At 33.9% G+C, this 26,379-nt stretch overlaps 1 protein-coding gene across 1 annotated transcript in view; it reads left to right on the plus strand.

Moving 5' to 3' along the window:
• Positions 1 to 26,379, plus strand: part of CTNND2 (catenin delta 2) — a 1,154,077-nt gene that overhangs the window by 979,303 nt on the left and 148,395 nt on the right. The window contains 2 exon segments of the mRNA XM_074279123.1: positions 1,816 to 1,933; positions 6,291 to 6,476. Of these exon segments, the coding sequence (XP_074135224.1) occupies positions 1,816 to 1,933; positions 6,291 to 6,476 (304 nt within the window).

The raw sequence follows: 26,379 nt of genomic DNA on the forward strand, positions 1-26,379 counted from the left end.
CTTTGAAATATTCCTTCAAAAGACAAGTACCCACCAATAATGATCTGCTTCAAGGAACCACAAAAAATCCTTCATCAGTTCTTAATCTTTTAACATTTTGATTATTATATTTCAGTGAATTGGTTTCTACTATAATGCTATATATTTCATTTTATGTCTTTAAAATAATTATTCTCAGAAGGGATTCATAAGCTTCACCACACTGCCAGGTGTTTTTATAACACAAAAAAGATTAAGAATCTCTCATTCAGATATAGTGTCTCAAAAAGTCTAAGAACAGCATTAAACTTTAATAACTCCAGAAGTTTAAATACCACAAACTTGCCAAAAATAAATTTTGATAGGTTAGTTATATAAAATGTTTAAGTATTGGTGTATCTTAAGATGCAATATAACAACTGTTTTTGTTATATACTATTCCAATACATTTCTGAACTTTGTAAAAATTTATATAAGCTATTTGTTCAATGACCGAAAGGATTACATTAACAATCCTATATTATGGTCTTCCAAAGAATGAGGTTTTGATAAACCTACACAGAAGATATGACCTCAGAAGAAAAAGGTTAATGGAGAAAGATAAGGTCATCAAAATTATAAAGACCTCTATTGATCTAGAAACTATCACATATTAAATGAAAAATGAGAAATTGCACCGTCTTGTTAAAACTAAAATTTAAAAAAATTATTCAAAATTCACAAAACTAAACTAGAAAAGAAAATTGAATAATTAAAGTTTTAAATTATTTCTTACATTTTATGAATTTATATTTCTGAAGTTAATAAACTTTAAAACTATACCAAGTATTTTGGATCAGTGTGTGTGTGTTTGTACACATATATACACATACATATATATGTATAAAGATAGATCAAAACATGTTATATGTGTAAATTTAAATATATTTATCCATTATATATTATAATTGAAATGTTTTCTATTCATAGTCTTATTGAATTGGTCACTGTGATCATGGCATACCTTAACTCAAGCCTTTCAAGTTAGGGATATCCTGGCTTATTATCAAGTGATTACATTATCTTTCCATATTAAGATCTGAACCTTCCCAAAGTCACTTTCTTTTTTAAATGGCTTGAGCTATTAAAGTATGTGTTAGAACAACAACAACATCAACAAAACTTTTTCCTTGAAAGACTTTGGTTCTATTACTACTTTGTAAAGATTATATGTAGTAGTCAGCCTGAATTTGAATGCTTGCTTTGTGATTTTTTTTTATGTATGATTACTGTGTGTTTCCTTTTCTGTAAAATGAAACAATTAGGCAAGGAGACCTCTCTCAACCCTTCCAGCTCTCAAATCTTATGATTAATATACAAAAATCCTTGTTAACATAATAATATCTTAATAAATGTCAGATTCTAACTTTTAGAAGCCCTCGACTTTAGAGCTCAACACTTTGGACCAAATAATTTCTGATTCCTAGTATTTTTATTAAATCAACCTCAAAAACGTTCTCCAAATTACAAAACCCAAAAACATGCTTAATGCTTACTAATTGGATGACCCTGAATTGCCACACTTAAAAAAAAAAAAAAGTGTCAGAGTACATAGGATAAATTTTATACTCTGTCTTGGCTGGGATCTCAAGTGTTCTGTGTCTTTTTTTAGGATGTTTAATTTATTAATCTATCACAATTATTTTTCTAGGAGTGGGGCAATTGTCAGGGAAACAATCTACACATATATATGGGGTTCTCTGTAAAGCTGGAGGATTGAGGAAGGGAGCAAGTATTGAGATCCAAAGAATAAGTCGTGGCTCTGGAATATTTCTGACTCCTTTCTTTGCCTTACAGGAATGTTAGTTCTGCTGGAGAGGAAGCCCGCAGAAGAATGAGGGAATGTGATGGACTTACGGATGCATTGCTTTATGTGATTCAGTCTGCTCTTGGGAGCAGTGAAATTGATAGCAAGGTTTGTTGGGTTTGCCTTGGGAGGGATAAAAGTGAGAAAATATTACCGCTGGGGAAAAGAAAGTAAGCCAGAATACTTTGTTTATTGTTTTGTTTTGAAATATCAAAGGGTTTTCTTTTTCTTTTTAAATGGAAACTACATTTGATACTAATATGTTTAGAAAATAATCTTCAAAACCCTCACTTTAAAAAGAGATCTCTTTAATGAAAAGTGATTGTGTAGCATCCAGCTAGAATGAAATAGATCATTCCAAGTTCCCTTATTGTTTTAAAACTGGAGAACTTGAAATTATTATTTTTTTTTTTAGCTACTGATTGCACAGCTTGCAATCTTTCTTTAAAAAAACCACACACAGACTCCAGCTTCCCCCCCAAAAAAAAAAGAAAAAAAAAAGTTCAGTGATTTTCAAAAAACTAATTTATCAATTAATCAAGAATTTATCAATTCTAATCCTTTGATGTATAACAGCCCTCATTTGGGTTAAGCAGTTCTATCTGAACATGTGTGGTCTAAAAAATAGTTATAAATTAATCATGTAACTCTTAACAGAAAAAAAAAAGTCTACTTTATGGGTTTCACTTAAGTATTTTTGAGAATATTCTTATCCAAATTATTTTGTTTTATCTTCATTAATTCAGTACTGATAGCCCTCTTTAAAAAGTCTTGACTTTATAATGTCAATCATTGTTATAAAATGAATGTCAGCTATATAATCCATAATCATATCAGAACATTGGCAATTCTATTGCAAAGGAATATAATAAGCAATGTCACTAGCCTTTTCATATGTCCTTTTATGAATTAGTTATTAAGGAGTAAAAAAAAAATTAACATAGCTACCTAATTATATTATATTCACTGTGTTACCTCATTGTGCTCTCCTCCTATACTCCTAAGAACAGATTTTCTCAAGTTATGACTTAGATACGACTTGTAAGGCAGCTAAATGGCGTAGTGAATAGAGTGCCAGGCCTGGATGCAGGAACACTAAATCTTTCTGAGTTCAAATCTAACCTCAAACACTAATTAACTGTGTGACCCTTGCCTAAATTCCTCATCTGTGGGACCTTGACCTAACATCTTCATCTGTAAAATGATCTGGAAATGGAAATGGCAAATCACTCCAGTATTTTTGCTAAGAAAATGAAGAGTTGGACAAAAAACAATGACTCAACAAAATGACCACTATAAGCATTTCTCAATATTACTGTTTTAAGGCACCTGATGTGATTTCATAAATTAACTAATTATTACCATTTTTTAAAAAAAAGACTCAATAAAGAGATGAACATTAAAATATTTCTTAGAATTCTTTTGTATACATCAAAACCAGCAGAGAACCAAAGCCATATATAATCTGTGGCTTCTAATAGCCATATTAGACTTCCTAATGTAATTTATGGGATAATTTGATTTTTTAAAGTGACTAACTAGGGCAATGTGAAAAATTGCAGGTGTCTGGCAAACAATAGGCGTATCATTAAGTGTAACAAGAAAAAAATAACTCCCTAAGGTTTATCTCCTTGAAGTATTAACAATCATATCAAGAAGTAGAAGGCTAAAGCTTTGATACACTGAACACTTTACAGAATGCTTGACAAAACTTGGAACAGTATGATAAGATACTATGTAGTCTTTTCCATTAACCATACTCCCATATTACATTTGCCAGTCTAGAAAATGATTTTAACTTTTAAGCTCTGAAAATTATTGGGTGAAGGAAAATTATCGATAAACTTTCTCTTGAAGATCAGTGAAGGTCTATTAAAGATAGTGAATAAAAGAGACTAGATTCTATGCAAGCATATCGATTGTGCTGTGTAATTGGGACAGTTTGTTAGATGAGTAACATATGGTAAGATGCTTTACAGACAGCTTCCAAATTAGCCTCTCCTAATGGAAAGTAAGGAGTAAAAATGACCCTGGTGACCAAGAAGAGCTGATAAAAAAACTCACTTACTTGGAATGCATGTCAAAGACAAAACTACCAGCTGGATCCTCCTTCTGTTTGTCTCCCTTGGAGGGGTAAAAGGGTAGAAGTTGCCTCTTTTTACCTTTTTTGAGAAAAGTTCCTGACTCAAATTTTTGTTCAATAAACTTCAAACTAAAAAGTTGAATGAATAGAAAGACTGCCAGCCAAAACAGCAGCCCTCCTCTCTCTCTGCACTGAAACACATAGTTGTTCAAAAACATAAGTACACACACACATATACTTACACATCCTTCCCACCTACCCCTCTCCTTCCTACTTCCCCCTCACTACTGGGTGTTGGCTCCCAGACAGCAGTTAACTTTTAAGAAGTTGCAAATAAAACAACACCTTTTAGTGTCAGTCTATCTGTTTGAACTGTCAGATAGCTTAGTTTATCAGTCACTTGTTTAATTGGTACTTGAATTTAGCTCATTTCTAATTGATTGATAGCTGAAGAAGTAGACTGCAGGATAACCTAGACAAAGGAGAAGAAAAAGAAGGTAGAAAATCCCCTTCAAGTCCTTGGTATTAGAAACATCAGTTTCATAGAATTTAAGTCAGGCAGCTAAAATTTGTGTGATAAACTTTTGCCAATGGTTTTTTCCAATTTTTTTTTCAAGTCTGCTCCTATGTTTACTTATTTTCATGCTGTTTCTTCTTATGATGAGTAGATGCATAAAATAGAAAAGCTAATTGATGAAAATAAGACCTAGGGGATTAGTACATACCAGTATTCCTAAAAACTTCTAGGATATTTTAAGAGGCTTCAGAACTCAACTCAGAAAATACTCCTTCCATGTTGATTTTCAAATAACCCATAATTAAATGAAAGAAATATATATTTTTTATGAGATTTATGTCCCACATGACTAAGGAAAAAAAGACCAGAATATGATTATAGCTATCCTTAAATTCTAAGCATACCTTAATCTCGAACTACCTTTTAAGAAGAAACCTAGGAAATTTCTGTTTTCTTTAACTGGGCCCAACCTCAAAATCTTTACATACTTAAATATACAGTTTTACATTTTCAAGTTAGAAGAAAATGGTAGTTGGGCTAAACTTATAGTAAACATTGAAACTTCTTTATGTTTTTTTTTGGGGGGACAATGTTTTTTTTTTTTTAACCAATTCAGATTTCAAATATTTGACACTATATGTCAATATATGGTTTGTGACACAATTGCCCACTGTCCTCTTTAGCACTGGTTAACATCTTATTGGATCATGTTTTTTTTGTTTTTTGTTTTGAAATTCTAATTATAGGGGCAGCTAGGTGGCTTAGTGGATAGAGTACCAGCCCTGAAGTCAGGAGGTTCTGAGTTCAAATCTGGTCTCAGACACTTAACACTTCCTAGCTATGTGACCCTAGGCAAGTCACTTAACCCCAATTGCCTCAGCAAAAAAGAAAGAAAGAAAGAAAGAAAGAAAGAAAGAAAGAAAGAAAGAAAGAAAGAAAGAAAGAAAGAAAGAAAGAAAGAAAGAAAGAAAGAAAGAAAGAAAGAAAGAAAGAAAGAAAGAAAGAAAGAAAGAAAGAAAGAAAGAAAGAAAGAAAGAAAGAAAGAAAGAAAGAAAGAAAGAAATTCTAATTACAACCACTTTGAAAAGGAAGATCAATTTGCTTAGGAGGAAACTGGAAAATTTGTAGAGCAAAGATTTGGTTATTGTGGAGAGAGATATTTTAGATAATAAAAAGCCAAATTCGATCATTGACCAAAACTTTTTCTAATGAGGTTTTTATTTTAGAGTGATAGCCAACTATTTTTATATGGTATTTTATGCTTTTTAATACCAATGACTTCTCAATAATTTCCTCTCTACCCACCCTCCAAAAAAATCATGTCCCACATAAAAATAAGTATAAGGAAACACATCATTATGTTAAACATGTTTGAACATATAAGAGAAATATCTGAATTTGTGAATGTGACACTATTGAATTAGTTTCTAGTTTTTCAAATGTGCTCTAAATGAGTAATTAGAATTAAATGGGCAAATGTAGAAATAGGGACTAGACTATCATTACATTGCATTATGGAACTCCCAAGAGAGCAAATTCCCTTTAATAAGGTAGATTAATACATTCTCTGCAACAGTCCTAGAAATTTTCCTAGAACACTGAGATACTAATTTGCCCAGGATCACAATACTCCATTTGTCACACAGGGAGATCTTGTACATGGATCTTATTGAATTTGAAGCCACATCTTTCTCTATATCATGTCATGCTGCTTCTCAGACTAATGTATCTAATGATAAATGTGTATATAATAATTGTATGCAAAAAAGTAATCAGATATAAAGCCTAAAGAGCAAGAAAGAGGGCTATTTATGATTGTCATTTTTTCCCTTTTGTTTCCATTTTATTTGTTTTGGGTTATTTAGACCGTTGAAAACTGTGTGTGCATTTTGAGGAACCTCTCCTACCGACTTGCAGCAGAAACATCTCAGGGACAGCAGATGGGAACCGATGAGCTTGATGGATTACTATGTGGTGATGCCAATGGCAAGGATGCTGAGAGCTCTGGGTGTTGGGGCAAGAAGAAGAAGAAAAAGAAATCCCAAGATCAGGTGATTCAAATTACTTGCAGCTGCATGTAATTATCACAGCTTCAGAACTACAGTACTATGATTTAATGTGTGTATGTGTAACATACATATTATATACATATACATACACAGACATACTTATATACACTAGAGGATTTTATGGAAAAATTCTATATGTACTACAAGATTTTACATGTTCAAGATGATTTTAAAATATTGCCAATCTGTATTTCTTGTAGGAATTCCACAAAGAATACATTGAAACCTGAGAGTTTCTTAAACTTTTTACATCATGGTGCTTCCATCTCTATTCTGCTTCTGCCACTCAAAGACTGGTCACATTTAAAATCTGACCATTACTAGAAACTGCTCAGGCTCCATAATCCTGAATTTCCATTTTTCTCTCTGACAGCAGTCTCATGTGGTTGCATTTCTCCTACATCTTCATTTTTGAATCTTCTCTTTGACCTCTTTGGGACATCTAACCCCAGTAGATCTTCCTTGCTGTTTTTATTGATGTAGCTTGGGTGGTGGATGAAATACTGAACTCAGGTATTTCAGACTTTGACTTGAATGTCTGCCTGCCCTCAGTTAGTCTGTATGGCCCTGAGCAAGTTCCTTAGTTTCTTTCTTTACTAGTTTCTTTATCTTTAAATGATTGCATTTATATTATTATATATTAATATTATATAATACTTAGATTATTATTGAATAATAGCACCTGCCTTACTGGTGCTGTCATGAAGATCAAATGAGATAAGTGTAAAGTATTTCTCAAGCCTTAAAGTGCTATATAAATGCTAACTATTCTTACTACTTTTGTTTTTATTTTCTTATCTTTATTATTTGTTTTTCTTACAATGACAGTCTACTCCAGAATTCTTAATCAGTTTTATTTCTCTTACCCTTTTGGCAATCTGGTGAGGTCTAAAGCATCTTTTCTGAATAATATTATAAAATACATTAGATTTAAAATGGCTTCATATTGAAATAAAATTATCACAATATTTAAAAAGTAAGGTCCTAATTTCCAGGTAGAAAACTCCTGATCTAGACCTTTTGGCTAGTCCCTAAAAAAAAAGTACTCAATAAATATTTCCTAATTGATTGAATTAGCCACACATTTCACTGATTTTAGTACACTAAAGGGAACAATGAAACTGAAGTTAGAAGATCTTGGTATAGTTCCTATCTCTCCTATTTACTCCTTTGTGACTACAGATATCACTGTATTTCATTGGGTCTTCATTTATTCATCTGTTAAATGAAAGAATTGGATCTCTATCATCTTTAATGTCCTTTTTTCATACTATCCTTTCCATAATTTCTAAATCTTATGATCCTATAATTGTTGAATTGTTCAAGATGTTATGTCAGTGAAAGAATGAAGAATGGGACTTTTTAAAATCCAGGGAAGCCATAAAGCAGGGTTCTCAAACTACGGCCTGCAGAGGGCATTTATGCATCCCGCCTGGTTATGGCAAATGGGCGGAGAGGCGGAGAGAGAGTGTGAGGTTTTGTTTTTACTATAGTCCTGCCCTCCCACAGTCTGAGGGACAGTGAACTGGCCCCCTATTTAAAAAGTTTGAGGACCACTGCAAAGTGTAGCTACCAGGATGTTCAAATACATCATTCTGTACCAACTAATTGTATAAAATAATGTTTCAGGAGCTGTACTAACAGAGGGTGGTGCAGATATCCAAAATACCATTATACACTTTGCTTTGAAATGCTATAAAATGCACTTTTTCACTTAGCTTTGAATATAGGTATGTCTGAAGTTCTTCAAATAACACAGTAAAGCCTCAGTGTGACAGTTCAGGAGAGACTAAAAAGTAACCCACCTTCCTCATTTATTCTTTTGGGAAAATTCAGAAGGATTCTTTTTCATATTATTTTTTTTAACACTGTATGAGATTTCTGTCATTATTAAAGGGTTTGAGATTTCTAGGAGAATCCTATGCCAAGGTAACTTGTCTTGTACAAAGGTGATCTCCAAACACATTAACTAGAATCAGAAGACCTTGGGTCAAATTTACTCTACACTTACTTGATACATAACCTTTGGGATGTCCGTTACCTTCTTTTAACCCCAGTTTCCTAATCTGTAAAATAGCAATAATAATATTTGTATAACCTACCTTTCAAGGTTTTGAAATGAAATCATTTTATAAATCTTAAAACTCATAAAAACAAAATTATTTGTCCAAAATTAACTCAGGTCTCCCACATTTGTTTTGCTCTCCTTTCCTGATGATTTTCAAATTGATTTTTATTTTTGCTAGTTTTTAATAGTTCATATGGACATTTGATGTTTTGTAAACACAAAATAAGGACCAACGAAAATCCATCAGAATATTATATACAAGGTGTCACAAAAATCCCAGTGAATATCTTTTTTTTTTTAACAGCTTGATATTGCACTATAATTTTTGAGACACCATGTTTGTTGAATAGTTTTTTTTTCCCCCAAGACAACTGTGTTATTCAGTAGTTTGAGTCTTTTTTGTTTTGAAGAATTCAAATAAAGTTAAAGTTGGACACAGCTGCTTCTTTCATTTTACACAAAGGCATAGAAGACTGAATTAGTGATTTCATAGATATGGGAAACCCCCAGAGCAGGAAAATTCCTGCAAACCATTTTGTAACTTATAATCATAGAATTGCCTAGAGGGAAAGGGAAAGAATAAACATTTATTAAGATGCTACTATGTACAAATATTATCCATTTGATCCTCAGGGTTGTCTGAGGAGATAGGAGCTTTGAAGAACCGAAGTAGAGCACTGACAAAAAAATGACTTGCCAAGGGTCACATACTTAGCATGTTTCAGATGTGTGATGAGCCCAATTTTCCTGTCTTCAAGACCAGAGCTCTGCCCACTGCACCATGCAGTCCCTTAAAAGGAGGATATTCTAAATCATGTGAATACTTCTAGAAACCATCTAATTGAATGTAACTTGGCTTAATAAAAGTAAAAAATGTTTTTTTCTATGGAGTATTTTTTGTATAACTATACTTTCACAGAACTAAAACACAACCCAAATCTTCTTTGAATGAAGATAAATCATATATCCCAAAGTAAGTATAACAAAGGTTCACAGACAAAAAGAAATGGCACATACATTAACTTTGGGGGAAGGAGAATTTCTTTATAATAGCTTTTTACTTTCAAAATATGTTCAAAGATAATTTTCAACATTCACCCTTGCAAAACCTTGTGTTCCAAATTTTTCTCCTTTCCTTTTCCCCATCCCACTTCCCTGTTAAGCAAGTGTTCCAACATAGGTTAAATGTTCAATTAGAAGGAGAATTTTAATACCATGTCCAGTTCATTCTCATTTCAGAGCATGGCCTCTATGATATAACAACTGAAAGGGCCTGAACCCCATTCCTTTGACTTAATGTCTGCCCATTGGAATCTTATATTAATGGGATCTTCTCTCCCCACTTAAGAATTTATAAATATGTTCATTCTTATTGGTAATATGAAATCTGGTAATTTTCTCAGGCAGCAACTAATTAGCTTCCTAAATGCATTTCTCTACATGTAAAATGTGAATCTACATTAGTGGGTAGATTAGAAGTCAGTATTATTTTGACCAAGGAAATTTTGTAACAATGAATGTTTCATCAAATGAATCATTATTACTGATGAATCTGTCTCATGCTGGAGGTACTCATTACAACAGTGAAAGTTACAATTCCTCCTTTTCTTTTCTATGTCTTCCACAAGGCTTACACCAAACATGTTGAAGGCTTTCTTCTAGATCTCTTAAGAATAAATTAAAGAAAATGAATTTTGAGAACTGTTTTTTAGTGATTCTGTGTTGTTGGCTTTTAAAATTTTAATATGTTTTTTATTTATCACAAGAATTATCTACAAAAATTGTAATATACATATATTATTATTATTTGTCAAATCTGCTTAGCTTATTTATGTTTTTGCATTGTGGCCCATAGATTAAAATTCGTTGAAACAGATAGTTATTTTTCTAATATGGCAGCATGAAGAAGTAGCAGAAGAAATTATTTGGGATAAAAGCTACTTTCAAATTGTCAGCAGATAATTAACAATGATACCCCTAATACCCCCAATTTAAGGGAAGAGAATTAAAGAGGAAAGTGTAGTGAGCTGTCGTCTCCAGAAGCTGCCGGATCACTCTCTGGGAAGAGATCTGCTGTGTCTACTCAAATCTCTCCGACAGATTCTTCTTCCTGTAACGAACCGTTGTCTCCAGGCAGTTGCTGTTAACTCTTGTCCTTAGAAGTGACTTCCCTTCCTGCAGAGAGCCCCGTCAGGCCTGATGTAATGCAGAGAGTCTTTCTCTTGAATCCTGGCTCTGAATCTCCTCCAGCTCTTATCCTTCTCCAGGCCGATCTGCCCTTTGCGCCCAATGCTGTCTCTTTTTATCCTCCCAGAGAATGGGCGTGGGATAATGCAAGGGCTTCTGGGAAGAACCACCCCAGCCAATGAGCTTGCCCCCTCTATCAAGTCAACCTGAGTTCTCACCTTGTAATTGTCCAGAAAACCTGAATTCTCACCTTGTCACCATCCAGACAACCTGAGTTCTCACTTAGTAATCCTAACATCTCCCCCTTTCTTTTGATTTAGAACATAGGACAGTCATGACCTTGAAACATAAATCCATCAATATGGGAAGTATTACAGATAATTACATAAATTACATAAGCACATAGTAACATAGTAACGTAACACATGCTAGAAGTATATAACATAATCATAAATTGAAAATTTATAAATGTCCATAAGTCCATTGTCCATTAGTCTCATCTTGTGTGAGGAAGTCCAATGATTCCTGCTGGTTTTTAAAGTTCTTTAACAGTCTTCTTATTATCCATGCTCTTTCAGTGTCAGATGTTTCTTAGATCTTCTCCTTTATTTTGAGGCCTTTCTCTTTTTCTGTCTCTCTCTGATGGACAAGGCGAATATGACTCGTTGGCACCCATCTGATTCCTTCTTCATCTGTTTTCTTCTGTCTGTTAAAATACTAGCAAACCCTCTCTCCCAGGCAGTTAACCTATCTAATTTTCTTCTATTTACCACTTTCTAAATCTCTTCTCATCATCTGGCAATTACATTGGAGTTGTTTGCACTGGACACAGCCCTGTTGGTTTAAAAGGCCTGTATTCTCCCCAAGTGTAATCCATTTTTACAATCTGATTGCCTTTTGGCTCACTTATCAGGTAATCCCTTTCTGCCATGTGATTGCTTTTCTGCTGGTTGATTAAATCAGAGTCCTGGCCTTCTAAAGGTTCTTTGGGTGTAACATCAGCTGCCATCATGCCCCAAGTCTTTTTTGCCTGGGGCCCTGAACCTGGGCCCCTCATCCCATTTCCCTGAATTATTCTACACTCTGATGCCCAATGGAATCCTCTGTTGCATTTTGGACATGGGGTTTTAGGTCTTCTCTCACCCTGTCTTTTCACTGTATCTCCAAATCTACACTGAGCTCTTAGATGCCCAATTTTTCCACATTGAAAACATCGCCGAGTTTCTCTAGAAGGCCTTTGCCAGGAGGGACCCTGTCTTTCCACATTCATCATTGTCCGGGTGTAAAAAGCATTTGTTCCCACTGTAGCACAACGTCTTATGATCTCCTCTAAAGGAGCATCTTTGTCTAATCCCCATATAATTCTTTTGCAAATCTCATTGGCATTTTCCTTAGCCAGATGTCTGGTCATTATTTCTGTAGCTGAATTTTCTCCAATAGTTCTTTTGACAGCAGTTTGCAAACGTCCCACAAAATCTGCAAAAGGTTCATTGGGACCTTGCTGTATTTTAGTGAAAGCCTCTCCACGATCTTTCTGTCCAGGAAGGACACCCCAAGCTTTTATTGCAGCCTTAGCAATTTGTTCATATATTGTCATGGTATAATGAATCTGTTCCGAATTCTCTCCATACTGACCTTCACCAGCTAAGTGCTCAAAAGTGAATTGTGTGTTAACTCCTATTTCCAAATTGCATCTGACTTGAATTTTACATAATTCATGAAATTCCGCAAGCCATAATAAATTTTCTCCAGGTTCCAGACATGTCCTTGCTATGGATTTCCAATCATTCGGGGTTAGGACTTCATAAGACAAACCATCTAGTAACATTTTGACATAAGCTGATGTAGCCCCATAAAGGGTACAACCTTTTTTCAAATCCTTAATTTTATTCAAATCTAAAGGTGCATATCTTCTCCTTTTTTTACCTACAGAGTCAGTATTTTCAATCACAGGATATGCATGTATAAAATCACTTATATCCTGTCCTTCTCTCTTAGCTTTAACCAATGCTTTTTCTAATCTTGTCATAGGCTTAGGCTGCTTCACAGGCAATTCTGTTTGTGTTTCTGCCTCTTCCTCTCCTCCTTCTTGCTCCACCCATGAAGGGTTAATTGAGGGAGGAGATGGGAGGTGCTCCTGTTGCTCAGAATTGTACTTAACTTCATTGTTATCTGATTCATCCTTTTCACCTAGTTTAGTTGACACTTCCCCATTTTGCTCCTTCATCTCTTCCTTTAGAATAACATTGTTTAAAGCCAATTGGATTACATTGTATATATGAATTGTATCTTTGGAAATTGAGTTTGGCCTGGAATTGTAGTGTTCACCTAATTGCTTTCCTACTAATTCCCATTCATCTGGATCCAATTCTTCTTCCAGAGAAAAAGAAGGACATATAACCTTCACAGTTCTTAAAAGTTCAGTAATCTCCTCTAAAATTATAATCAAGTCCCTGTTCGGGCGCCAAATTGCAAAGGTCTGGTCTAGCTCCTCTTGTCAGAATAAGCAAAAGTCCTTGCCCCACGTTGGGCGCCAATTGTAGTGAGCTGTCGTCTCCAGAAGCTGCCGGATCACTCTCTGGGAAGAGATCTGCTGTGTCTACTCAAATCTCTCCGACAGATTCTTCTTCCTGTAACGAACCGTTGTCTCCAGGCAGTTGCTGTTAACTCTTGTCCTTAGAAGTGACTTCCCTTCCTGCAGAGAGCCCCGTCAGGCCTGATGTAATGCAGAGAGTCTTTCTCTTGAATCCTGGCTCTGAATCTCCTCCAGCTCTTATCCTTCTCCAGGCCGATCTGCCCTTTGCGCCCAATGCTGTCTCTTTTTATCCTCCCAGAGAATGGGCGTGGGATAATGCAAGGGCTTCTGGGAAGAACCACCCCAGCCAATGAGCTTGCCCCCTCTATCAAGTCAACCTGAGTTCTCACCTTGTAATTGTCCAGAAAACCTGAATTCTCACCTTGTCACCATCCAGACAACCTGAGTTCTCACTTAGTAATCCTAACAGGAAAGATTCACTCCCTTGGGACACACAGACTTTTTTGTGGTCATTCATGTCTCTGATGACATGTATTACCTTGCTTTACTTATAAGCATCTGATCTTAGAGATATCTTTCAGGTGCTATCCTTAAGCTTTTGTCCTTTCCATTTCCAGTATCTGCCCCAGACATATGTATCGATGGACCAGCTTTCTGGGTTATACCTCAAACCATATGCCATAATCTAGACAAAAGGCATCCACTTGGCTTTTTTTCTGTGTGTAAAGTGCGACTGAATGCTTTTGCATGATTATGGATTTTATTTAGGAGTTTCTGTGATGTTCTGGAGCTTAAGAGAGTCAACATAAATGCCATTTTCAAATAGGAATCTCTGCAGAAATTCATCCATCTTGGAGAATCCATCTTCCCTTTAACTCTGCCCTAAACACTTTCCATAAAAGTGAGAAATACTTCTTGTTTTGAATAAAATCTCAAATTACATAATATTCTAAAATATATTATTGCACACTTATTTTAAAGATCTTTTTTTTTTAATTTTGATAAAAATGGCCATTTTGCCAGCAAGGCCCAAATAGATGGTTTTAAAAGATGCTGTGGTAAGGAAAATATAAAAGGAGGATTCAGAGGGAAAGAAAATTAAGATAAGGATTGGTCCTAAGCAAATCAAACTCTAAGAATGTACAAAAATATTTATAGCTATTTTAAGAGTTGACAAAAAATGGGAATTTGAAGAGCTACCATAAGTGAGTTTTGATATATAAATTTGATGAAATACTATTATGCTTTAAGAAATTATGAAGGGGATGGTTTCAGAAAAACTTGGAAGGACTGATGCAAAGTAAAGTGAGCAGAATTCAGGGACAATACATACAAAACATTTATTTATTTATTTATTTATTTATTCATTTATTCATTTATTTATTTATTTATTTAATTTTGAGGCTGGGGTTAAGTGATTTGCCCAGGGTCACACAGCTAGGAAGTGTTAAGTGTCTGAGACTAGATTTGAACTCTGGTCTTCCTGAATTCAGGGCTGGTGCTCTATCCACTGCGCCACCTAGCTGCCCCCATACAAAACATTTAAAGGAAACTTTGAAAGACCTAGGGATACTGAACAATGTAATAAACAATGATTCCTAAAGGATGAATTATGAAATATACTACTTACCTCCCACTAGAGAGATTAAAGACTCAATATAAAATGGGACATAGATGTGTATGTGTGTGTATGTGTGTATTCCTCTTTTGGACATGACCAGCATCCAAATTTGTTTTGTTTGACTATACATGTTTGTAACAGGCATCTTGTTTTTCTTTCATTCTCAGTTGGGATTCGGGTAGAAGAAAAAGAAGGTAGAATTTGCCTGCTTTAAAAATATTATTTATTTAATTTTAAAAAAGAAAGAAAAAGGTTGCTATGGTTTTAAAAAAATCACTATCCTTCTTACTGATGATTCTCTCCACAGGTAACTGGGCTGGTTCTCTGGTGACAGTCATAAGATTTATCTTTCGGCCTATACTTAAAACATTTCCAGTTTTCTAGGATACAATAAATTTTAGTCTGCTGGTATAGTCTTCAGGTATCTAGGATCACCTCCCCATCACCATAAGCACTTTGATAGAGAGTAGGATTTTAGTGGGATATTGCTTCATATCCTGATTTTAAATAATACCAATAACTGTAGAGAGCTTATTCCCTTAAATTTTCTTAAAATTATATTGCTACATCTGACCAAAATAATTATATGGTTCCATAATATTTCTTTTTGTAATTGGTTGAATTTTAGTAAGTATACCCATTGTTCAATTATTTCATTTCACTGAACATGCCTCTACTTAAGTAATACTTAATATTTAATTGGTAAAAATAAAATAAAATAAAAATAACCAGAAAAACCCTCATCCCAGAGAATCCAAATAATCTCAGTTCATTGATATCTCTGAACTCAACTCCCATAATTGATCCTATTTACCCATTATTCTAGGAAGCTCTCCCATTGTCATATGACCTTCAAATTGATTGATAAATTTTTTAAAAAGTTCCTACTATGTGCCAAGCATTATAATAATGTTGGGGATACCAAAAAAAGCAAAAGACAGTCTTTGCCTTTGAGGAACTTAGATCTAATTCTAGAGACAACATGAACACAAATATATGCAAAGTAAGCTGTATGCAGAATAAATAATAAATAATTACCACAGAGATAATATTAGAATTAAATGAGTCAGAAAAAAGTAGAAGATTTGGATAAGCATGCCATCTTTACCTTCATTTAAATCATCGATAATAATTGATTTATAACCTACATTTCTGTTTCAGTTATAATTCTTGTTTTTAATCCTCCTTCTCCAGACTCTTCCCAAATAGATTTAAATAACTTTAAAATTAATATTTTTGCAAAGGGCCATATAATTCAATATTTATTTTAGTTTTCTGGTTAAATTCCTATTAGTTTTAGGACTTTTCGTATTCCTGCAAGTACAAGCCATAGTGGCACTGAGGTAGACATTGCCAAAAATAGCTCTGTACCAGTAAAAGTACAAGCAAGTTGGGAGTTTTATCTTCCTTTTCCTTTTGACTGTTACTTGTGTTTTGTAGCTGAAAGGATGAGATCCTGTGAATACTTTATGATTATTTGTTGTTATTTAGTCATTTTTTTTCCATTTTGTCCCCTCTTCATGACCTGATTTGGAGTTTTCTTGGCAAAAATACTGAAGTGGTTTGTCATTTCCTTCTCAGCTCATTTTAAATAGATGAGGAAACTGAGGCAAATAGGGTTAAGTGATTTGAATTCAGGAAGAGCAAGCCCTGAACATATTCACTTAGCCATCTAATTATAAGATCACTTTCAAGTATTATCAGTATGAATCTAAATAGCATTGCTACTTTGGAAACTGAGGAGACCAAGTGTTTAAAATTAGTTTTGTGGTTCCCATGAAGAATTTGATTGTCAAGAAATCTGCTTCCTTTCATTTATAGGTTGAAAGAATTTCCTTCTACCTTGAAGCAAATAAAATAGAATATCATCCCACTGTGCTTCTGACAGTTTGTGGATCCCAAACATATGCTGTAATGAGATCCCTCATTAAACCTGTTCACCTAAGGATAAGATATTTGATGAACCTGAGATTATAAAATATATGCTTCTAACCACAACCATCATTGTTCAGACATTTAAATTTGACAGACAGAATCAACAGACATATGAATTCCTTCCTGCTTATTGTAGGACTATGCCATCTGTTTCAATAGTATAATGTGAGAAAATTTTTAAACAACATGCGCCAGTCTCTTTGTATGTAGAATTCACAATAAGACTATATACCCAATTTAACATTTATAATGACCCAGAAAGAGCCATAGACATTGAGAAATCCTCATTATCTACCACAGAAATTAAAGAATGTTTTCTAATATAAATATTGTCTACCATTTATAGCAATGAATATGTGACAACAGGGTCAGCAAAATGCAAAAAATTCACTCTCCATATTCATCCATGTATTAGTTGAAATCAAATCCCATCACATATAAATATATCCCACAATACTTCCACTCACAAGGCCCATTTCCAAAGTTATTGAAGCTATAAGACATTCTTCAAAATTGTAATGATTTTTAAAAAAAGATTATATTGATTATCCATTGCTGGAAGTTGTAGAAATTGTGGCATAAGTGTGCTGTAGAGAAAAGTTTATATTTCTTATTACTAGGTGGCAATGTAAAAGATTCAAGATCAAGTTGGAAAGACGGTTGCACAAAGCAAATATTCAATAAATTATTTGTTGAATGAATAAAATAATTGGTTAAATGAATGTCCAAAGCATCCAAATCATCAAAACAATATAAGAATTTGAAGTTATCAGTAGAAATCCCAAATTTTCCCTGAAGCAGTGGGAGTTTATAAAAAGGATGATTCTATCTGCATAAAATCATTGTGCCAATTCATTTGAAAGCTAGAAATGTACCTTTTTCTGTCCTAATGAAACTTAGCATCTAATCAAAGTATCCTTGAACTAATTAGAAATATCTATTGGATTACAACAGTTTTGTTAGTGTTAACATATAATGGTTGAATGTAACTTCTTGGAGATATCCCAATAAAGCATTTACAAAGTGTCCATAGACAAGGATCTGCTATTTGTCTTTCTTTTCCTTTACTATGGGGGAAAGTTTGGAGAAAATTAATTCCCTCAAGCTTAGCAACAACTGATTTTTTGTGATGGTACTGAAGATGCCCAAATAATTATCACTCTTTAAGAGGAATTTCAAACTGACTCTTCAGTTTGAATATAAGGAAATGTTCATGTTTTTAATGCTTATTAAGTAAATTATAACATTTAAAAAGGGGAAAAAGGAGAAAGGAAAGAACCCTAAATGAAAAAATACCCTATCCTGGGTTATTCAGCCTATTGCAAGTCATATATTTTTAACTTGAAAACTGATCTAGAAGCTCTAAGTAAGAGTCCGAGTCCAAGATCTTCATAAGATGCAATAATAGAAACAGAGTATACAAATAAAAAGAAGTTAAGAGTCTCATTGTACTCTGCAGTTACCTACCTCTTATAATAACTGCTAGAGTACTGGTGGTATGTGTAAGTGAAGCTAGTACCTCTTCAAACAACCCATGCTCTAATCACAGTTCTATGATAACAATGCATTTACATCACTTGATTTTAAAGGATTCTGTTGTCAGGAAACTTATCTGAATTGGAATTATCACACTGCATATCCTACATACAAATGAACAAGCTAAAAGGATGTAGCAGAGTACTAAGTATTCTGTGAAGTGTTGTTAAGATTGGACGAGACTTGCTTGACTTTTCATCAATCAACATGTCACTCTGAAACAAGAGTCAGTTTCATGGCATCATTATATCTAAAGACTTTCTTTGATTACCTTCAGTGAGACTTAATCAGGACTTAAAAGATACACAAGGCCATATTCTGAATATTATTCTTTTGGCACATTCACTTCAATTTTTTGTTGTTTTTTGTTTATTATTTTGGTTTTGCCATATGTCAAATTTTACTAGGAATTATGAACCTCTACCAAAGTGGATTTTTGCCATTCTAAAGTCACAGAACATCCAGAGTTCTGATGAGTAGATGTGGCGTCACGCTATGGATTATTAGTATTACTCAAACTGAAACAACACTACAACCATTAGAAATACCTCCTTTAGGGAATTTCACCTGATCAAGTGTCAGGAAATTAATCATTCTCTTTCTACTGCATGCAGTTCCCAAGTGGAATCACCTGCTGTTTTTCCATCCACTGGTAATAACAATAAGTTTCCATAACAGTTCTTCCTTGTTGGTGTAAAGACTTTTTTTTAGCTAAATGACTAACATAGAGTAAGCTACATTTCAGGGGTACAGTGTGGTAATAGTGTTTTATTCTGTATGAGTTTTTCTAACTCTATATTGCAGAAATCTTAAAGTAACATTATCCCAAAGTATTTTTGCTGCAATCACTATCTTTAAGGAATTTTACTTCTACAAAGCAAAAACTTTCATATGTATTGTAACAAAATCCACTTTCCTGTAACTTTCCTGTAACTTTTATCTACTGGTCCTTATTTGCAGAATCAAAAAATTAAAGTTGAAAGGCATGCCTTTGGGTCTCAGTTTCCTCAATTTGATGGCTTGGACTGGATCCAATAGCCTAGCTAAACTCAGAGAGACCAAATGAGCTGCAAAATAATGATTTTTTAAAAATTATATAAGACTTCCTATATAAAACAGAGGATATTTGCACAGATTTTAAAACACTGAAGTGAGCTCTAAGAAGGATTTTTTTTTTAAATTGGTCACATTGTTGATACAAGTTGAATTGAAACAGAATTTTCACATAAAATACTAATATGTTTCCTCCATACAGAATTTCCAGTTTTTATTAAAATATTTACAAAAATTCAACTTGCTAGATTAATTTATCAATGTTCCAGACTATTGAGATCTGATTCTCTCACCCATTATCCTAGCTAGCCCTTCCATCATTATAAGATTTTTAAATTTGATAATCATGCCATCTTTCATTCTTGACAATGATAATAATCTTTCTTGTTCTTTTGTCCATGTGCACTTAATTTTTTATACCACCTTCACAATTTATCCTTCTCTCTCTTTCTCCCCCTCTCTCCCCCTCTCTCCCTCTCTCTCCCCCTCTCCCTCCCTTTCCCTCCCCCCCTCTCTCCCCCTCTCTTCCCCTCTCTCCCCCTCTCTCCCCCTCTCTCCCTCTTTCTCCCCCTCTCTCTCCCTCTCTCTCCCTCTTTCCCCCTCCCTCTCTCTCCCTCTTTCTCCCTCTCTCTCCCTCCCCCAAATCTTAAGTAGATGAAAATACTTGCCAGGTCACCCCACCAGCAAATGTGTGGCTTAAACATTTCTCATTGATTAAGTGACCACATTTCCTCTTACTTAATGTGAAAACTGCCCCTTCTTACTGTGAGACACCCCCACCAACACTTTATAGTTTTCATTCATCAAGTAGACTAAATTTGAATTTTGTTACCAACCTAAAATGCTACCTCAGATTTTCTTTTAATTATTCTAGATCTAAATAACACTTTAAATCCTTGAACTTTAATTTTTATTAAGTGCTCAAGACTTCTCCTTAAATTACATTCTTGATGACTTCAAGTTCATATCCCTTAATATCAGTGTAGTGGTGTTTAAAAAAAAAAAAAAACTTTCTTTTTTCCCCATCTCTAGCCATACTTTTTTTTTTTTTTTTTTTTACTGCTTAATATCATTTCCTCTCTAACCATCTGTTTATTTCAGCTGCCACTTCTTTCCCCTCGGCTGGTTTCAATATAGTCTCAATTTGCTTTCACCTCACCATATGCCAAGAGATGTTGACTCTCAAGACATGATATTTCACGTCCTGGAAGCAACAAGTAATATGAGACTTAAAAGGTCATAGCTGCACATTTTGATGTACTGACTCTTCTCTACTGTTCTCCATAAATGGATGTGATTTCATTCTGTATTTTTCCTCACTGTAGAAAATATTATTATGAACAAATTCTGCATTTATTTCATATTTTCAATGACCATATTATAAAGGTCATGTAGAGTTTTACAAGGTGCCATTAATGAGTGTTAATTATTCAATGATTCAGTACTATTGTCTCTTTTACCATGAGACTTTGTTCACAAAGGGTCAAAATTGGCTATTTTAAGCAACATGCTTATTAAAATAATGCTTTTGTGAGAAGGGTAACATGACAAGTGGGCTGGAGCAGCCAGCTGAGGGTGGGGAATATGGTCAAGATCCCAAAGATCCTTAAGGGAAATAGCAAGAATGGTAAGAATTCCAGGTGTAGATGTAGGCTATATGTAGTAGTCTGCCAGTCACTAATACTTCAGAAAGAGGCATAGATTAAAAGTACATCCAGTGCTTAAGAACCTAGTTACCTTTATGTGCAACACTTCTGTATCACATGTGTGTATGTGTGTGTATATACACACACATACACATACATATATAAAAGAACTGACCTCCAATCTTTTATATTTTCATTTCCCCCCCTTTTTTTTTTTGCAATTTTTCTCCATGTTACCAAAATGTAGTTATTTGCCTTAACAAAGTCCTTGCATGTATCATAGTGTCTATTGAATCTCATCAGCAAACCTAATACCTAAAGAAGATATAGAAGCTGAATCTATTATTTCATTGGTATAAAAAAAACCTAGGTGAAAAAAAATCTATTGATGCAGGCCAGAACTTTCACAATATATTATCTTCAAGAATTGTATAGAGACCATTGCTGTTAAACTCAAATAGGAATGGGACCACTAATCTATAAATATGGATTTCTACAGATAACATAATTTTAAAATGTAATATTACTTATGTTTTATTGTCTTTTCATTTGTTTTGGTATATATTTATCATTTACATTTTGTCAGTTTCGGATCAAACTGTGGATTGTGATCTACATGTTTCCCACTCCATATTTGAAAGCTTCACCTATACCACTTAGAGGTTAAGTGACGTGCCTGGTATCACATAGCTAGTATGTCTTAGAGGCAAGACACCTGAATAAGGTCCTTATTTTGAAAATTGTTTAATTCAGAATGCTCATCTTGACACTGCTTAAATTTAAGGTTCTAATCTCTTAGCCACAAAGCTCTTAATAACCTCTGCAAAGAAACTCATAAGAGGGGAGGGGAACTGGAGACAATAGAATGCCATACAAATATAGCTAATTAGCTATCAACTTCCTCCTCTTTCCATACAGTGTCAGCACCAGCTGTAGACCATTTCATCTGAACAGCTCACAGGAGAATTCAGATGGGTGATTTACCCTGTTCTGCAAAATTCTTAAGACTTTAACACAAAGGCTCATTTCTCTTCAGGCTTTTTACAATTATTTGGAGCTTTTAAATTAAAAAAAAAAAAAAACCCCAACAACAAATCCTGGCAATGATAATGAAACACTGTAAAGACAGAATCAGTTGGTAGTGGGGCTCTCTCCAAACCAAACCAGGAAAGTACTAGAAGGTTGTTTTTCTTTTTCTCCCCCCTCCCCCCCTTTAATGTACTTAGTACCAGCTGCAGCCTAATTAAACTGAACACTGCACAGGAAAATATTCACTGACAATTTACTTTCTCAGATCCATTTTCTGAATCTGAAATTTTCCCTTCTTTCACAATATGTGATTTCATTTAGGCAGAAAAGGTAGTATTTTAAAGATAGGATGTTTCTATACTGTTATAACTTTGCGTCTTTGATCTTGTGATCTCTTTTGCCTATAAAATATTTCACTTAATCAAGATAACAACCAGAACATGTGGCTAGTTAAGATGTCTTCCAAAAAGCAGATTTCACCCTATAAATGTGCTGTCTCTTAATTGGGACAGAAATCCATGTAATAGGAAGACAAGTCAGCTGGGTAAGCAATGCTTATCTATTTATGTGCTCAAGATATAATTCAGCAGTAAAAGTTCTGTACATAGAGAATAATGGTTCATGCCATATTATTAGTGGTGACAAAAATGTGGAAAGGAAGAAAAGCTTATGCATAGCTTTTGATTAAAATTCAAGCTCTAGTCTAGAGGAAGCAAGTGATACAGTGAATGCTAGGCCTGAGTTCAAGTTATGACTCAGACATTTATTTTTTCTGTGATCCTGGGCAAGTCATTTTTCCTCCATCTGCTTCAGATTCTTACTTATTGGAGATGTTGTGAGAATAAAATGAAATAATATTTGTAAAGTATTTTGCAAAACTTATTTCACTATATAAATGCTAGCTATCCTTTTTAATCTTATTTTTATTATTATTTCATCTCCCAAACCTAAAACAAACAAACAAAAAAAAAAACTCTGCTAATTAAATACCACACCCTCCAAAATCATCTAGAAAAAGGATATTGAGAAAATGTGTAGGCTTCCTTTTTTCCTTAGAAAAACATTCTTCATTATAAAAGATGATTCTGGAAGTGTGTGGGGGGGGTTAGATTGCAGGGAGAAAAGTTGTCAGTAACAATTTATTTTATAATTTTAAAAAATGTAGACATAATCTGAACCAAGGAAGTTTTTCTGTTTTTTTTTTCTTAGACATATAAGAATTTAAGGTATTCAGTAGGTTGAGTAATGTGATGATTCTCTACCAATTTAAAACCATAAATTGTAGCATATCTTGAAATGTCACAAATTAAGTCACACATTCATATTTTCTAAAAACAACTGGGCTTCAATAATGATAAGCTATCCCTTCCTTCATTTCCAATAAAATCTCTTGCATTGCCCCAAACTGTTCATTTAAACATCCTTCTTTCAGAACTCTGCCATCTGTCCTGTCACCACCACAGTTGCTTTATTTAAAATGGATTCTTGGAAGTGAGCTCCTTTTGCACTATACTGCAAAACCTCTGCTGCATTCACTGATTCTCTCTTTTATTTCGGTTTCAGATGATTTGGGCAACTTTTTCCATATCAAGTTAACAACACTTGTCCATGCACCCTTGATCTCAATGCTTCCAAGAACTTGACCTAACAATAATTCCCTTTGACTCCTTCAACTTTAATCTTGCTCTGACTATTGCTTCCTTCACCAATGCTTACAGGCAAATTCAGGCATTTCCAAGTCAAAAAACAACAACAAAAAAAAACCCCTTTCATTTAATCTTGCCATTGTCTAAGTTATTATCCTCTGCCTCCCTCCCTTTTAACACTAAACTCCATGAAAGAAAAGTTGACATTCACTGTTTCCAATCCTTTTCCACCTTGGTCAACTTAGTCAAACTGTTTTTTAAAACATCTTGTAATCACTAAATGTAGGGACTCCTCCCCCCAATTCTCACTCCCCCTTGACTTCTGTTTCTGATGCTATTATCATTTCTTTATGGATGCCACTCTTCCCTCTTGTGTTCTATGACACTAATGATGCTTGGTGCCTATCCCATTTTCTCTTTTTCAATTTAGCTTGATAATCCATCCCTTAAATAAGGGTATCTCCCAAGGCTCTTTTTTGGACCTTCTGTCCTGTGCTCTAAACTGTTTCACTTGGTTATCTCAATAGCATTTTTATGCAAACTCTAAAATCTATATTTCCAGCTCTAATCTCTTTCCTGCATTTCAATCCTGCATTTCCAGTACCAATTGCAGACGTGTTAGCCCTCTTTTCAAATTATTGCCCTTTGCTACTCCAATTCCTACTCTCTCTAATCCATCCTTCATTACTCCTATCACAATTTTCCTAAAGCAAACATCTCATCCTGTCACCATGTTGTTAAATATTTGATCTTAATAATGATCTTATAAATGTATTTTTAATTTCAAATTAACTCTTTGAACATTTTAATTACTCTATTTTCATTGGGATTATCACATCTAAAAGAACATTTTCTAAGAAGAAACTTCCAAAACCTCATTGCTGTATGATGTGCTTTAATTTCATTAATTAAGCTGAACTTCCCTATTATTGTTGAGGGCCCTACTACTTTTCTAAATTGTTCATGATTGAAACCTTTGTATCATTTTCATCTCCTCTCTCCCAATAATCCCACATAGTCAATAAAATGCCAAATCTTGGAATTTCTATTTATACATCCATTTCTCTCCACTCAAATAAAGACAACCCTAGTTTAGATTTTCATTACCTCTTGCCTGTACTTCTAATTAGTGTCCCTAATTTAAGTTTCTCCCTGTTCTAGTCCAACCTCCATACAGATGTCAGAGAGATCATCCTAAAACCCAGATTTGACCATGTCATCCTGTTTCTCCTTTCTCAGTAAATTCGACCACTCCCTATTACCTCTAGAATTAAATAGAAAGATCTTTATTTGGCACATAAGACCTAACCCTTTCCTATTTTTTTAATGTTCTCACATTCTATTCCCTCCAAGTACTTTACAATCCAGCCTACAATGTTTTGCCTCCCAATTGAAGACACCTTTGCCTACTTTAATCATCAGTTTAAGTATCAAATTCTCCAAGTGGAATTTTCTCTCTCTTCTCAATTGCTAGTGCTATCCCTTTAAAATAAATTTCCTCTTATAGACTCTGGATTTTTCTTGTATATTGTGTTTTATATAGATTCGTTCTCTCATTAGAGAAGCCAAGAAGAGTTTCTTTGTTTTTGTTGGATTGGTTTGAGGGTAGTGTTCTATCCCTAGAACCAGTACAGTGTCAAGTATATAGCTTTACTATGCATTAAAAATATTTTTTGTTCTGTTTGATTGATCCTTTATCTTTTACATTACAATCATTTTTGGATAATCAGCCCCATTGCCTTGGAATTAAAATTCTTCTTATGACAAAGAAAAGATGGTTATGAAAAAATATTAATTTTTAAAAATAAACAACTACTTCAGTAATCATATTTGATTTTGTCCTTGTCTCTCATGCTCTACCAAAAAGAGAACATCTCTGTTTTATCTTTTAGATTCTTCAAGAACAATTCAGGAATGTTATACTAGGCAGTAATTCTTAGTGGGCAGATTTAAGACCCAACTGGGCTTTCTCATCTGTTACTCATATTCTCCCACAAATCCTCTACCTGGGGCTTACACAGAATTCTAGGGCCCTTCTACTAGGTTTCTTACTACTATCTGAGTATTAATTCAGCATATTAGATATTATTCTTTGTTCTTCCTATAACTAAGTAAACTTCACAGATGGTCATCATCTTCCTATAAACATTTCCTTTTTATTTTGAGTTAAATTACTTAATAATCTTCTATTTATGGTTTCATCATCCTCCATAATATTTTATAAATAGGTTTATATTGAAAATTATTTATGGGTTCATAAGATAATAGTTTTAGGACTAAAGGATCCCTAAGAGGTTCTTTGATATGTGTTCCTATAGATATATCAAGAAAAGAGTGTACCTGATTAAGTTGGTTTTTATATTTTTTTTGACCTTTATGTTTTAGTCACTCTATATTGTTTAAGCTGCTATAAGAAATGATGATGTTTCTGTCTTTTAAAAATTGATTTCCTCAATTTTTTATGTCAGTAGCTCATTTAAATAAATTAGGTTGGGGTTGTATATACACATATATTATAGATGTATACACACATACATAAACATTCAGTTTACATTTTAAGCCTTAGACTTTTTTTTTTGTTTCTTGATCCTCACCCATATATTGTCCAATATATTTTTCATTGTCCTT

The sequence above is a fragment of the Sminthopsis crassicaudata genome, chromosome 1 (assembly GCF_048593235.1).
Source record: "Sminthopsis crassicaudata isolate SCR6 chromosome 1, ASM4859323v1, whole genome shotgun sequence".
Lineage (NCBI taxonomy): Eukaryota > Metazoa > Chordata > Mammalia > Dasyuromorphia > Dasyuridae > Sminthopsis > Sminthopsis crassicaudata.